Source organism: Talpa europaea, assembly GCF_964194135.1.
Source record: "Talpa europaea genome assembly, chromosome: 8".
In the NCBI taxonomy this organism is placed as follows: domain Eukaryota; kingdom Metazoa; phylum Chordata; class Mammalia; order Eulipotyphla; family Talpidae; genus Talpa; species Talpa europaea.
The window spans coordinates 53,197,344-53,214,401 of NC_140075.1; the positions used below are offsets into that span (position 1 = coordinate 53,197,344).

The following is a 17,058-nucleotide window of genomic DNA, read 5'->3' on the forward strand; positions in this document are numbered from 1 at the left end:
CCAATTATCAGAGTTCATTTGATCTGAAGCCCTGTTGCCTGAATTGCTATAGTTTTCCTTCTGCTGAAAAGGAAATCTGTGTCACATTGCAAAGATGTAGTATTTAAAATCACTTTGTCTATAGCAGTTTAACTTGAAACATGTGTTTGGGCTCACTAACCACAAGGAGGCATTGAAGCATCTCTTCAAAATGTGAAAAGCAATTTTATTTAAAAAAAAAAAGTTGCATCTACAGTTGCTGAGTTTCATATAAGCAATTGTACCTGCTTGTGAGTATGGCTTTTAAATTCATGCTTTAATCCACTTACATATATTGTTAATCCCTGAAATATCAACAGAAAGGGTTGCTGCTGTTATTTCTTTTGTGGAAAATTTTTGGACAATAGTCACCCACGTGTGTTTTCCTTCTGCTCTGTTCCCAAAGGATATGAAGGCAAATGGCAGGGCTTTTGTGAATACCGATAAAGTACTGCATTCACGGCAATCTCTTTATTGCTCTTTAACAACTAAAACTTCTTTTGATTGTGTGAGTGGAAGCATATTTCTTTAGTATTCAAAATTATTTAAATACATATTTCTGACAACAGGAGGTTTCTTTGAAATCTGTATGTCAATTTAGAATGGTTCTAAGACACATCTTCAAAATACCACATAGGAAACTTAAGTTAAAAGGCCAAAACATGTTTGTTTGTTTGTTTTAACCCTAAGCATAATTTTCTCTTATATGCGCTTGTGAACATACCTGTTAGGTGTCAGAAAATTTCCCCATGTTTTCATGATCCTCATTCCCAGTTGCAGGGCTGCTGAAGATATGAACCTCTCTGTTGTAGAATATGCTGCTTAGCACATCTTCCAGAATAATGATTAATCCCCTGCAAAGCAAGAACCTCATTCTTAGGAGTTAGATTGTTTCTGCAAGAGGCTTCCGAGAAAATTCTTTCCTGGAAAGGTGGACTGTGACATTTTGAAATCCTAGTGTTCTATTTTGCCATACTGACTTGCTCTTTCGGGGTCTTGACACCTTGTTTACCTTTTAGGATATGCCCAGCCAATGCGAAAAAATATTGCTGACTTCAACACACAGCAGAACATGCAACTGGGGAGACTGTGTGACATCTCAGGTACTGTAAACACTTTCACACAAATGACTTTTTGAAATAGGATGTTGCTAAAATGCTAATTTTTTTCTTCTGCAAGGAAAAAGCCTGGATTTCTAAATCTACTTGCAGGGCAATTGAATGCTTTGTTTTAAAGACGAGAGATTGATAGTGAAGTCAATTTCAATTTTTCTAAATGACATTTTGAACCAATTTATTTGGGTCATTTTCTAAATTCTCCTTACTGCAGGTTTGAATAAGAATTTCTTTCCTATGGCCTCAAATCTTCTCAATTTACTGACTCTTGCCGTGAGTGAAGTCAACATTTTCTATTTGTCAATATTGTCTATTCTCTGAGGAATGAATACAATTTAGTGCTAAAAATGAAAACCATCAAGTTTTCATGAAAAAAGATTTTAAAAAGCTTTTATGCAAATATGTATCATTTAGTTATTAGGAAATAAGAGGTGCCAGGAGAGAATTCTTAGTAATCCAGTCATTAAGCGATAGAGATTTATAAAAGTCACGTTCTAGGACTGTTTTGGTCAGTTCCAAATCAGACACCCCTCTGGGGCCAGGAGAGAAAGATGCAAGAATAAAATTTGGGTTGCTATTGTTCAGGCAAGGGTCAGGTTAGGCTGAAAGAGTGGAGGTTGCAAAGGCTAAGCAATAATACAAAACTGATGTGGGAGGAACTGGCCAAATATTCAGGGTTAAACAAGAACTAGATCTTTATTAGTTACCAAATAAGAAGATCTTTGTTTTGTTAAAATATAATTGCTTTGGCCCTTATTTAAGCTAAACAAGGAAGAATTTTAAATTATCAATGACCAACTTAGCTGGATCCCTGGAATGACATACTTTACATGATTCATATATATTTCAGCATCATTATTATTTTATAAATGCCATTTGGTAACAAAAATACATCAGTACTAGAAATTTACAGTGTCCTAAAATAATAATAGTGTAATTGCTTTAATCTATTATCTAGGCACTAATATTGTTTTTCAGCATTACAAAAAAAAATTTAATGACTTGAGATTGATTTGTTAGTGCTGAGCTATTTCAACTAAAAACCTGACTGGGTGGAAACCACTGAAGTGCAGCAGAGGGCAGACTTTGCTCTAATTTATTAGAATTAATTTTTTTCATCAGCTTTTTATATACACTTCTATATATAGTACAAACCATCACCAAAGAATTTTTTTACAAAATATTCTCATTATTGGAAAAGACTTGAAAGAGTTAGCCTTCTATTTTAAATAATTCAAGAATTCAGTGCATGTCTACCTGCAATGGAAAATTTTGCTAACATGAATGTCTCTCAGAAATTATGAATCAAATGCTTTTTCCTGGTCCAATATCTCAGGATATAGCAATGCAATCCTAAAGATTCTTTAAGAGGAGTGGTGAAAGTTTAGAAATAGTAGCAGAAAAATACTTACTTACAAAATAAATACATGAAGAAACTAGGAAAACCAGTAATTATCTTGTGGAAGAATATATGATTGTCTTTTTTTAAATCCCTTGAATTTGTAGGAAAGTTGTTGCTTTTCCTACTTTTCCAGAGAAAACAAAGAGAATGCAATTTTGTCGGTGAGGCTTGTCATCCAGATATTGACAATGAAGTCAGGGTGTCAGAGGAGACCATCATGGCTAGGATTTTCAGTTCCAAGATGAGTGAAGAAGGAGAGTAGCTGACATTGACTATTAACTGGCAATCAAATCAACCTTCATCTTGATATGAATTCCTTTCCAAAAATACCTGTCAATTAATTTTGAACTTTTGTAGATTCATGACCAAACCACACTGAAACTGGATATTAATGTCAGTGATGTAAGTTCCGTTTACCAAAATGAACAGGAAAGGGAAAAATTAACATGATTTGTTACCATTTGTAACCTAGCAATTTCTCCCAAGAAAAATATTATTTCTCCATAGTAAAGACTATGGAGTCTTGTTTTCTTTCTTTCTTTTTTTTTTTTTTTTTTTGTGGGACTCTCCGGCTGGGAAATGAACTGGCGCTGCAGAGGCTGCGGGCAGCCTCGCAGCCCAACGCTCAACCGCTGCACCACCAGGGGAGGCCTGACTATGGAGTCTTTAGTTATTTTCATTGTTTTGTGTATGTGTCCCTTTTTGTTATATTTAAAAAACATTAGTTTGATCTTAAAAACCACTAGTTTGGTAAGACACTAGTCTCTTCTTAAAAATACAAGACTTGCGATAGCTAATTTGATCATTCAGCAGTCAAACATAAGTTATTTAACTACTGCCTCTCCCATTAATTTATTGTAAGGTGGCAATTTAATTTCAAAATTTTAAAAAGGAAGCACTTAATGTGTGCATTTTTGGAGCACCTACTCTGAGCCAGCTCAGAGTACTTGCTTCTAGCCTCAAGAGGCTGGTCTTGGGAGGAGGGGTTCTCCTGCACTTTCTGGATCTCACTACTTCTGTGAGACTTTCCACTTCCCTGGTGGATTCATTCTCTCAGATCACTCCCTCCCTCCCAACTACCCACAAGTAATTATTGAGTAGCCCCCGCATATTCTATGTTATATGAGGTTTGGGGGACTATAACAATGAGCATCCACCTTGCCTTTAAGGAGTTTGGAGGCACAAGAATAACAGATTCTAAACAAGATCAGGAACAACTCAGGACAACGTTTCATGCTGCTCAGTCTTGAGGCACTGGTTACAAGGAGCACAAATGGGGGTGGCTGGGAGGGGAGTCACCATTTATCAGGATGGGCCATGGGCATATTTGTGGATCTGTACTATTTGTTGAGCACCTACTACGTACCAGAAACTGCTTTATGTATATTCTTTCATTTAATACTGTGCCCCAAGTGAGTTACTCCCAAAATTCTGTGCCCCAAGTGAGTTACTCCCCATCACATAGGTGAAGAAACTAATGCCTGGGAAGGTAAAATAATGTGCCCAGAGCCATGAGGCAGCTGAGCTAGAGTTGAATAAGTCTATGCTCTGTATACTCTGCCAAACCGAACAGAGGAGTCTTAAAATCCGCTCTCAGCCCTACCTGACTGAAGCAACATTTCACAGGACCCCCTCCTCTGACCCTTCCAAGGCACTTGGGCTGCATGCTTCACGGTGCCCACTATTCACCATCACATTTTATGGCCATTTGTGCATGTGAAACGGCTGCTCCTCCCGGCAGCTCTCATTTGCTTGGATGCCTGTATTTCCCTCCACGTCTAGCCAAGTGTTTTGCCCCTACTGATCAGTTAGTTACTTCACAAATGAATGAATGAATGAATGACTCCATTGGCTGCTGATTTTCTGTCGGTACTTGCTAAAATATTCTGCAGCCTGGAGTGGGTAATCTCATCTCACTATTCCCTTTGGATGGGATATTTAATTAGGATTTCTTTCTATGTACATAATAAGAAGCACAACTTAAGACAGAGAACAGTTAAATTAAGACAGTGTTTCCTTTAAACCAAGAGTCACTAGATGTGCTATTTAAGTGATATAGTCTTCTTTGGGAATGGAGCAAGGAAAAGGTTGGTTTCTTGAAATAAACATTACTATGGTCATAATCAGACCATTTATTTGGACAGGACATTCTCTGAATTGGCCCCGCCAAGTCCAGGCAGAATAAGAAATTGCAATTTCATCAGCTTTCTAAAGTTAATAGCTCTGTTTCATAATTTACTGAAGTTAATGGGATAAATTTTTAAAGCAGTATGCAATTCCCATTGATGTTAATGGGAGTTCTGGGGCTAAATTCCTATGTATTATTTGAAAGTACACTTCATGGTACCTCACATGATTCCTCCTTCTGAAGGAATCATTGTGTCTATTTTTTCAGTGGTGGTGGTGTCTTTTCTTTAGAGAAATGCTAAAGTGCCAAAAATCAGGTTAAGTTGTTAAGATTTGTATGAAACCAATCTAAATTAACTTCAGATGTGACTTTTTGGATATGCTTTTTATCTTAAACTGCATAACATTAATCCAGTGCCTAAGTTCACAGTGTCATTTACCTTTGTACCAGTAATTAACATTGTGCCTGTTGTTTTTAGATGCCAACGTGAGTGTCATCTACATCTGTTCCCATCATATGAATGAAGAGTTACTGCTGTACTACCATAAAATCTTGAGTCTACAGGCAGCTGTCAAATCAGGAAACCTTCAGGACAGAAGTGACCTGCAGGACAGGTTCAAAATCATCACCCCTGAAGCTGTAAACTTCTTCACTGTGAGTTTGTCTTCTAATTACTATGGCTTCAGGGATGCAGTAAAATTTAATTGGAAATTTTATAACTTGCAATGCTCTAGTACACATCAGTGAAATATTATTGCAAGTTTAACAGCTTTACTGATTAGACTACTAGTTGGACTGTAGGAAATAAATATCCCAATTTAACTTTCAGACTTAGTTGAGCTGCCCCTGCCCAGTTTCTCTGTAGCTGAAGCCTAATTGCAGTTATTGGGTGGTACCATCAAGTAGGTGGATTTATAACATCTGTGGCTCCTTTTTCTTAATTTTGTGTGTAGGACACTAAAGCAGAAAAAGGCTGGTTCTGCCTCTGGCCACAAAGCTAGTTAGGCACAGAATCCAGCCCAGGGCCCCCTGTCTGATTTTGCTGTTTCTGGTATTCTTTGTTATTCCATGATTTTCCCCTCACAGGAGAATTTTCCATCTCACATTCAAAACATCAACAAGGTTCCACTTTTTTTTTTTTTTAACCTGTAGTGATTTTTAATGAATGGGATCGATTCTGAGTGGAATCCTATCCTGAGATAAGAACGTTTGGGAAATTCATGGATCCATGACAACAGTGTTCTTGAATAAGGCAGTGCAAGGGATAACTTGAAATGAATTTCTCTGTATTTTAACAAGAATTTAAACTATCCATGTTAAACAATCAACATTTAAAACTCAATAGACTATGCAGCTTTAAGAGAGACTTTTTGGTTCTGAATTTGCTGATAAAGACAGCACCTCTTCATTCACAACTGGGATACACCAAAGTCAACTCTGTTGCCAGAAAAATGATTGCCCACTGGAGTAGGAATTATCGATGTACTGTGTCACTACCCATTAACACTTCAAATGCACCATGATTTGACCCCTCCCCCCAAAAAAAGAGGTGGAGAGAAGTGATGGTACTGTGAAAAGGTCTGTCAGGAATGGGAAGGGTTATTATAGCATTTTTACTTTGCTACTTTACTCAGAGAATTGTCATTAATTAGGTTTTTCTTTCTTCTACCCAGAAGTTCTACTAACTTCTAATAAGGAGTTTCTGCACACCCAAAATGCCCGTATACACTGAGGTGCATGGAATCGGGGGAGGGGCCTAAAATTGGGAGGAAAAAAGTGAATGACTAACATTTATGAAATGTTCGGCAAATATTTGCTCATTTGATCCTCAGCACATCACAACAAAACAGAAATTATCAATCTCCGTCAATGGTTCAGGAAATCAAGGCTCATATTCTAGTCCAAAGTTTCTAGTGGGGCCACAATGAGTATCAAAACAGGTCTGACCCCAGAACATTATTATAAATCAGAATGACTGCTTGGCTCTTGGAGGACCTTGTGACCTCGGGCATGTTCATTTACCTCTCTGATCCTCTATTCTTCATCATTAAAATGAGGTGATGGTACTTTCAAAGTCCTTTCCAGCTGTATAATCCTATTCCCTGAGAAAAGTACCCTTACCAGTCATCAACTTTCAAGCAGTGATAGGCGGTTTGCACTCATAGAAGCACTGGATTACATTCATAGTTTAGGTTTGCATTGTGAGTAGAAACGAGTAGGGAATATTTTAAGCATTTAATGTTTCTCATAGTTTAAATTATTTGAGTAATTAATCACTCCCAGTCAATCAACTTTTTAAAATATAAAAAATAAACTCACTTTCAAATCAGTTCCTGTTCCTTTTTAGTTATTGCTTTATTTCTTTTTAATGATTGAGAGATTGTATTAGTGCTGATTTTCATTCAAATGGATGACTTTGAGGAAATTTTTTTAAAGCATGCCAAAAATCTCTTGGTACATTTCTCCAAGTTACTATAGAATGCTTGAATTTGTAATGGTAAAAAGTGCTGTTATAAAGCCATCCTGTCTACTTTTGAATACTTTAATGTTTATGAAGACATCCTAAGTAACTACCTTTTGTCTCAAATCAACAACAACTACAAAAAAACCCTGTGGTTATAAAAGGAGTTATAATGCTATGGAATTAGGAACATTTTAGATTTTTGTCATCTGTGTTAAGCTTGGATTTGATGACACTTATTTTCTCTAAATGATCATACAAGACCTGTGGTCAGTAATATGTCCTCTACCACCATTCACTCACATTTGATCTTTATTAGACAAAGTGCTATGATATCATCTTGCCTGGAAAATAAAGTATCACAAGATTGCTAAAGAGTCAGGTAGAGTACTTCCAAAGGAAGTAACCCATCCTAGCTGGAAATGTACTCAGAACTTCAACAATAGATCCTACTGCAGCATCTGATGTCCCCTCATCATACCTCCTAAACCCACTAGACCTTCACAACTCAATCTATAAATAAGAGAAAATGTGGCAACTGCAGTGTGCCTACTGGACAAATACTGAAACCTATGCTCTTTACTCCTATGTGACTTTTGGCAAATCACTTGGGCCCATTTCCTCCTCTGCAAAAACGGGGCTGTTCATTAGTACAGTGTTCAATGGATCAAATGGGACAATGCATGCCAAAATGCTCTGACCTTGTAAACTTAACATCAGAAGAGTACCATCTTTGAAATCCTCTTTCAGGTACCTTGAAAAGCCCACCATGTACGCTGTCACTCAAGTCACCAGGTCGCCCAGACATTTAATTTTTTTTTCCCATTTCCTTACTGTAATAATTTATGAGGAAAGGAGTAAACTAAACAAGGAGGAAAGACAGTGAACAAGCACACTGAACACACACTCAGGAGGTGCTATTACTGGCCACTGTCTAATAGGACACTGGGGTTTTAGAAACCTAGACTAGGTTTTAAAGATAGATTCAAATTATATGATAGAAAAGGTATATTGCAATGACCTCAGGAGTCTAAGACTAGAACACTTACTCTGAAGAAAGGGCCCAGTAGGACAAATCATATAAATTCTTAGAGGAGCTATTTGTGTTGGGATAATATGTGCATCACATAGAATTTACCATTTTAACCATTTTAAGTATACAGTTCAGTGGTATTAATTACATTCACATTGTTGGGCAAATATTCCAACAATATCTCTACTTTCAAAAATTTTTCAACATCCCAAGCAGAAACTCTATACCCATTATGCACTAAGTCCAAAAGAATTCTGGTGTTGAAGGGAAAATTATTTCAGAGCTGGAAGGACCCTAAGACTTCTAATCCAACCTCTCATTTGAATATGTGCAACTGGGCTTCAGAAAGATCAAGTTTTCTAAATCACATTCCAAGTTACAGTTTCAGGTAGGATTGCAATCCAGGAGCTCTTCTCCCTCTCTTTCTCCCATATTCAGCAATCACACCCTCCAACAGTTTGCAGACTGGGCCAACTTAATCCCATAACATTATCTACATTTTTTATGCCATTTTGACTAGAATTGGGAAAAGAGGCACTAGTCTGAAAATTCCTTTGCATTCCCTTAAGACTCTGGCACTTTGCATTATATTATTTCCATGATATTTCTAAAAGATTTTATTTTAAAAAGGTTTCTCTGTAATAATTATTGAATATCACCTTAGTGTCATGCAATTTAATAGGTGTTTTACATTCATGATCTTTTTTTCATCCTTACAGCAACCCAGCAAATGGCTATTTTTATTCCCATTCTACAGATGGAGAAACTTAGGCTCAAAATGTCTAAGTCATTTGTCTAAGTTCAGGCAGCTTATATGAGTGAGCAATAAAGTTGAATTCAAAGCCAGAACTGACTTCCAAGCCCCAGCATGTTCTCATATATGATGCTGTCCTCTTCTCCAGTAGAAATGAACACAAGCTTGGAATTTTTATACTCCGTCTTTGGCCACTGTCTTTCCCATGCTCATTTTCACCTGATAAATATCTTTCAAGATTCACTTCAACCATAATCTCTTTCATAATAATAATATTCACTGACATTCATAAGTACTTATTTATGTCCAAAGCTTTATGTGTATTATCTCATTTAATCCTCACAACAACCCTGTGAGATGGGTACTCTTGTACTCATTTAAGAGATGAGGAGACTGAGTCCCAAAGGGAAATGAGTCATTTGCTTTTTCAGCTCTCCCCACCAGCCTGTGACCTCAGCCTCCCTCCTCCATGCCTCTGAGGCCCCCTGTAGCTCTTTATGGCCCTTCTCTGCCTTGTATTAGTTATGTGTTAACTGTACTCATCTGTGTCCCCCTATTTTGGAGGCTGAAAGATGGTTGTATTCACTGTGCTGTGTGCTGACCATCTGACTTTGTCTTCTACCTTTATTAGACACACCAGAATTACCTATCTCATTAAATGAGACAGTTGCAATGCATTGCCCAATTGGGTCTAAATAGTATAAAATAAAAACAGGGCCTCCCCGGTGGCACAGCTGGTAGAGCGCCGCGCTGTGAAGCTCTCCACAGCCTCTGCAGCGCTGGTTCGATTCCCAACCAGGGAGATGACCACGTGGTGCAGCAGACCTTTCCTGTTTCGCCCGCTGCTCCCCTCAGCAGTGCTTTTGGTCCATCAGCCTGTTCAGCTCCCCACTCTGTCTCTGGTGAATCCTCTCACCCTCCCGTGCCTCAGGCCTGTACCCCAGCCCTTGTATAAATAAATAAATTTTAAAAATAAAACAGTTTTCCTTAGAAAGTAAATTACAGACTTGATGAAATTTTCAAGTATTTTTCATTCATGAATTCTGTCCAGAGTTGCTGGTTAAGAACCATAATAATCATTATAAAGTATATGTTCCCTGAAACTGATTTTGTGGTAGAACTTTGGAAAGAGGGCATCAAGTCAAGTCCCTTTTTTCCATGGACTCACTTAAAGAGTTGCCAGATTAGGAGTCCTGTACAGTGAAAAATACTATGGGACTTTTTTCTTCATTTTTTTGTATTGATTTTCCAGATGCTTTAGTGTTAAACCATGCCAGAAGTGTTGCAGAGATGAATCACTATTATCCAAAGGCCGCCAGCTTCTTTCCCTTCTGACAGAAGGATAATTCCACGTGGATCAAATAAATACAGATGTGTAGTAATTAGTTCTATTCCCAGTGAGCCTATTTCCAACACACTAAAGATGTGAGCGATTATGGAGCCTCACCCCAACAGCTTTTATCAATTTAAACTGCTAAACAACAGGATAGGTCATAACCCAGCCTGCTATTAATAATGCATTTATTGTGTACAACATTATAAATGAGGTATATGGACAAGAAAAAGAACACCTTTTAACAAGAATAATATGATCTTCCTCCAGAAGCAGCACATGTGCCTGGCCACTCTCCTGATGTACAGTCCCAAGGCAATCAAAAGAATAAAAAATCTCATCTGCGGAAAAGAGGCCTACATTGTCAGCGGCCTCCTCCACAGAGATGATTTGGCTGTGGCAGATATGTTAGATATACCCATCCTGGGTCCGGAGCCTGAACTAGCTCATCTCTATAGTACCAAGTCTGGAAGTAAACGGGTCTTTGAAAGTGCCAGCGTGCCAGTCCCTCCTGGAGTATATGACGTCTATACTCAACAGCAGGTATGTTGGATAGACAAAGAAGGCTCTCTTCAAATATTTCATTCTCTTCGCCTTACAGGAACTTCAGGCTTTCTGGAGCTAGCTCTACACAGTGAAGAATATGTAGAATAATTGAAGTAGATGGAATCTACTTCATGTTTTAAAGTATCTTCCTATTGTATAGAAATTCTCAAAATATTTACTGATTTGAATTAAGTCATTGAAAAGCCTGTGAATATCTAGTCTGCTATCAATATTTATGGCACTCACATGGATCAGTTCTTCATTATACCAGCTACCCAGTCATTTTGTAGGGCCCTAAGAATTGTGCAAGTCAGGTTTAGAAAACTCCAGGAGTGTTGGCTCCTCAGGAAGGAGTCATAAAGGGAAGGGGGAAATCCTAGAAAAGGGAAGTGAAATGGCTTCAGGCATAAAACTGGATTTTGCCTTGCACCAGGTTTGTGGTTATGCATCCTTCTAGCAGATAGTTAGGGCCTTACATAGTAGAAATGATCTTAGAGTTAGCTTGGGCAGGTGTTCTCCCATTTAACTGCTATCTTTTTTCACAATAAAGAAAATAAAAAGACAAATGGCTGTTAACATCCTAACTTCTGTTTCAGTATATCTCTTGACCATTACTCTGAGCCAAATACAAATAATCTCAGCTACCCACTACTTTGGAATCTAAAGAACAGTGCATGTGAAGCAAGTTGTGAGGGACAATATTTAGGGATCCTCTTCTCTGTCAGTTGCCTGTTAATGATACTAAAACCCCAAATCAAACCTTTCAACAAATCATACTTTTTAGATACTAGTTGGAAGATAAAATTAGCTTATTCACTTGCCCTAACGTGTTTCAGTCTTGTTAAAAGAGTGTTCTTGGGCAATACATGGGCTCAGGAAGGAAGTAGATCTTAAAGGTGGCAGGGTTTTGAAAAGGCACAGGCAATTTTAATAGGAGTGGATGAAGGAAGCTCCCTGGGTTGGTGTGTCACTTCTCTGTCATTAGCCTCCACCAGGATTTAAAGATAACAAAGGAGATTGCTTGATTCTATTTCCCAGCAGAACACTAGATACAAAGACTTAATACAAGTGAAATGCATTTCTTTAAAATACAGTTAATTTCACATGTATACATTGCATTAAACAATCTTCAAAACTTTAAAATGTATGTGCAGTATTTATATTATATCTTGCTTTCATCTTCAATGATGAGAACTCGGGCAGTCTTTGCTTTGAGATATTTTAGAGTTTTGTATGTTGATGAGGAGCATATATGTTGATCGGACTAGTATATATAAAGATGCAGAAGCATTTAATGCAGCAAATCTCCCTCTAATGCTGGTGTTCAGAAGCAGGATTAAAAACTTCCTTATAGACAAATCAGAATTGAGGGATATCATTTCCCCTATGGCATGTGTAAACTACATCCCAATAAACCAAGTTATAACCGAGTACTACTCTGTTTGGAAAAAATATATCTGCGGTCATCAAGAATTGAAGTACTCCACTGAGATTTCTCCAGATCGTGACTACCCTACCTAATCTATCTGAGTGGGTCAGCATTTTGAATTTGCAGATGGTGATGAATCAATAACACTGACTTTTACCGATGTGCATCATAAACTTAAAGCTGGTGAAAGAAAGCTGTGATTATTTTAATTTAGGTTAATAAATATTCCTGACTATCAGTTGGATTTTAGCAGTAGTCATTTTTCTACTTCTGCTCTATACCAACATAAAATGAATGGCAATTAAAATATATATTACATCTTTAAACAAATAGACTCAAACAAAAAATGATAAATGTTTGGAAATAGCATAAAGTCATTAGGTTTATGATTAAGTAATTTACTTTTTAAAAAAATCTAGCATGAGCGCAGTGAGCATTTCCTGTTTTGAGCCATAAAGTAACCACACAGGTTCTTTTTCTGGCATGTGCTCCATATGAAATATTGACAGCTTTGGTTAAATAATCAAAAATGGCAATGCTATTTTAAAGCACTGTTCAATTTTCACTTAAAGATAGCACATAATTCTTTCTAGTGGTGCAGTCTTTATAATAGCATTGATCCTTTTCATTACTGTAGGGGATTCATCAACAGACACCCATTTATAAGATTCTCAGAAGCAACAAATAATAGGATTTGAAGAAACTGATAATAATTCTGTTAGCAGTTGAAACCTCCAAATATACAATATACCCAAATATACAATGAAAAATGTTATGCCAGACACCTTTCCTTACATTGGAAAAAGAATTTTATTGGGTATGAACATGCCAAAGAGCATTTTTATTCCTGCAATATATGATCATAGCACAGTAAAATACAATTAAGCATAGAATCTATGCTCTTAATACAACCTCAGAAGAAAATGCATGTAACGTCAAAAGGCACATTCAAAAACCTTCCTAGGCTGTGCTCATAGCCATATGGTATATAGACCAGAGTACTTGTCATTTAAACACCCAAATTATCCAGACACCACTTGATAATTAGGGAGCTAAGACAATTCCATTTTCACCCTAATTGAATACCTCATGGTTGCATGGGGCTGCTGGGAATCCCAAGTGTGCCCATTTTGAGATCACTTCCATGCTGCTGTATATTATAACATCTCCAGAAAGATTTGCTGAAAGGCACAACTCAAGAGAGCAGATTGTGCCTTTAATCAAAATAAACTCTCATCTTCCACCTCCAGACTTCAGCAGAATTATAATCTTGAGTCCTTTCATACTGTTTAGTTAACAAAAAATAAATAAAAATCTACTTGGATGAGCAAAAGGTTGTCAGAAGAGGAGTGTTGCAGGGACCTTCTTCAGTACAGAAGACCATAGCCAGGAGGAACATGGGGTGGGCTCCCCAAGGGAGAATGTTTAGTATTGTTTTATTTCTTTGGGGGAAGTATAGACTGGAAAGTCTGATAAAAAGGCCAAACCAAAAAAAAATCATTTTGTAATCTGACGAGTTCTTTTTCTCCAAGGCTCTACTAGGACAATACTACTTAGAATGAAGTAATCTTGCTATAGACTTTTGCTCAGACTTATCCCTAATGGTTTATTGACTATCAGGAAGGTTGCATATCTTTCTTCTTTTCTGACTCCTATCTCTGCCTCACCCTTTTCCTCCATCTTTCTGCAGGTTGAAATAGATAACCCAGTGGAGAGGGAATGAGTATGAGTTTTGGAGTCAGAGCAACCTGAGTGGAGTCACTGCTCTGCCACTCAATGCTGTGTGATCATGGGCAAGTTCTTAAAATTTGCTGAGTCTCCCTTTATTTATATATAAAATGGAGCAAATAATAGTGCCTGCCACAGGGCATTTTGTGAGCATTATATGTGAAAACTCATTTAAAGAGTTTAGTTAAAGACCTGGTGGCTCCTACTGAGAATTCAGCAATATTAAACATCATCATCATCATCATCATCACCATCATCACCATTGTCACTGTCATCATCATGTTTATATTAAAGCTTGTATTCCTACCCCTTAAGCTTCCATGTGGTAATGTCCAGTTCATGAGGGAATGCACATTGTTTCTGGTAAAACACAGGGCAGTATGTATTATAGAAAAGTTGCTTCTATAACCACTTTATCTCCTTTATCTTTCTTGTTCACATAGTACATGCGATATAATACACTAGGTCAGTTGACCAGCTAAATAAATATATCTCAGGTACATTAATGAGATATATTTGTTGTTGTTGTTTAGTTAACAATAAATGAAAGTTTAGCAAAACACCATATTTCAAGTTTCAAGACGATAACTCTTTTTAAAAATCACTTGAAGAATCAATATGTAAACACATAATACTCTGGAAAAAAAAAAGGAAACGATGCAATTACAGAGATTCAAGGATTCTTTTGCCTTCCAAAGCCAGCAAAATGATCATTTCAGAATTACTCATAAATAAGGTTATACTTCAATATGTCTTTGATCTTATTGGTTCCTTCCCATCAGATATACTTTACCTGAAACTTCTTCTAATCTGTCTCAACAACTAAAAGATAAATGGATGAACAGAGCATTTGCAATAAAGACACATGAGAAGTACATCTGCAAATTAATACAATAAGGAGGGATTCAGGGAGCTAGCTATATTATTAAGTGTTGCTGTGTCTTGGTACCCACAGATGATAGAACAGCTGAGTCAGCTGGTGGTTGATCACCTGGAAATCAAACGCTGGCTCTTTAAAATGGACTTTGAGTGCGGAGGAAATGGGACTGCATTTTGTGACGTTCCTTCTCACCTAAAGTGCTACCACTGGATCCAAAAGGAAAGTCGCAGATATGGCCGAGAAGGCTGGAGCAAGAAGTGGGCACATGTGAGTATTCAATGTTGGCATAAACCCAGTGTGAGTGTGTGATCTGTTAGGAGATGAAAGCATTTTCTTCTGGACCCAGCTGTATCACCTGCCTGTACTGAGACCCTAGGCAAGTCATTTAACTTTCTTGGGCCTTACTTCTTGCTTATAAAGTGAATGGAATTAACCAGGTTATTCTAAATGTCCTTTCTTTGGAACCTGAAAGTCTTTATTCATGTCTTCACATTGATTATAATAGTGATTATAATCATCATAATTAGGAAGCAGTTTTTATCATATTCAAATAACATCAGCAGTCTCATCATTTGCTGCAGGTAGGTCTTGATCATATGCTTCTAACAACTGTTGTTATTAAGCTAGCTGTATTTTATCATGAGAGAGAATTTCTATCAGTGAATGCTTGTCACCTGGAACCTAATGTATAATAGCATTCTGTCAGCAGTCATATGTTTTTGAAGACAATTCAAGGAAATTTATGTAACTGCTGGTCCCTGTGAGATGTTGAGAAAATAATACATTTCAGCCAGAAAATCTCCTGGCAAAAGCTGCACAATAGGTAAGACGTCTTAGCATCTGAGTGAACGAACGTGTATAGATTTTTTACGTATATTGGTGGAAGGATAAATGGCACACTATTGTCTATTTCAAACTTACTTAATAAAGTAATTTAGTATGGTTTCATGTAAAAATTAAACCCGTCCTTCTAAAAGTGGCCTCACTGCATTCAGAGCCTTAGACTTGCCTGTCTACTCTTAATTCCAAATCTCTGTTTTGGCTGACCTCCTGGTGAAAGCATAACTGATTAGGTAAATTCAGATGCAAATTCACTTAACTGACTCCTTCCCTCCCAGTGTACTTAGCGGTGGGCTGTGCAGTGATTTGCATCTGCTTTGAGCTTCCCACTACAGAAGTAGATGAATCAAGACCCAAGTGATAGAAAGGAGGGGCACACAAGAGGGAACCACATTATTCTTGTGAAAGTGAAATGATGAATAAATCTGGAGAACAGTCAGAAGAGAGAGTTCCCTTTGACAAATGTTGCTGTTCTCCCCATGATCTATTCTTGGCTTTTCTTCCCCCTCCATCAGTGAACAGACTAACTGCAGTACCTGTCATGGCCAGCTTTTTACATATTATTTAAAGGATAACAAAATGAATTACTCTTCTAGAAAAAAATAAAACAAGGAAAATGTATTTAATTTTGAGGCCCTTAGAGGTTTCTCTTGTGTTCTCTTTGAACTAGTTTTATTTCATATTGTATGAAATTTTCTTTTTAATGCAAAACTATTTAGATTAAGCCATGAAAATATGACATTTTTTAATTTAAAAAATATAAGTGTTATTGTGCAAAGTATTTGCTGGCTTCAATATTCCAAAGCAAAAAATTTTAAAGAATTCTCTTGACACTTAAACTATAGTAAATTTGAAATGTTTGGCTTTACATTTTAAAACTATTTTAAACATTGACATTTGACTGTGTTGCATTTAGAAGCTTGACAGCACATTATTTATTTTAAACTATACTGTGTTAAGTTGTCATTTGGCATTATTGTTAATATTATTAAATGTGAAACTCTTGAATAATTAATACCTTAAATCATTTTTTTAAACTTAACAAGGGAAAAATAATTATTCAGAATTTTTTTTCCAGTCTGAGGCCTGTGCTTGGCCACGAATACTTAGAAGCCAAAAATAAAATTTAAAAAGCACTTCTGAGATGCTTTTATTTCTTGTAAGAGACTGTTGACATTCTTTTGCCTTCAAAGTGAAATCATATTCAGAGTGGAAGTGAACTGCAATCTCCATTGAATGTAGCTATTGAGAATTTAGGATTAGAATTCTCCTTTGTTCCAGAAGACCATCATAATGGTGCACATTTAGACATCAAAGCATTACTTTATGAGCACAGGCATGTTTTAATGTCCTATTACAGTTTGTAGACCTGTTTCTTTTGATAATGAAGA

At 36.9% G+C, this 17,058-nt stretch overlaps 1 protein-coding gene across 1 annotated transcript in view; it reads left to right on the forward strand.

The window, feature by feature from the left end:
• The window catches only part of IQCH (IQ motif containing H), a gene marked incomplete at both ends in the record, with an annotated part of 190,358 nt that overhangs the window by 101,360 nt on the left and 71,940 nt on the right, over window positions 1-17,058 (forward strand). The window contains 4 exons of the mRNA XM_084241286.1: window positions 1,038-1,121; window positions 5,142-5,317; window positions 10,515-10,787; window positions 14,903-15,094. Coding sequence (XP_084097412.1) covers window positions 1,038-1,121; window positions 5,142-5,317; window positions 10,515-10,787; window positions 14,903-15,094 — 725 coding nt within the window. The remainder of the gene's footprint in view (window positions 1-1,037; window positions 1,122-5,141; window positions 5,318-10,514; window positions 10,788-14,902; window positions 15,095-17,058) is intronic.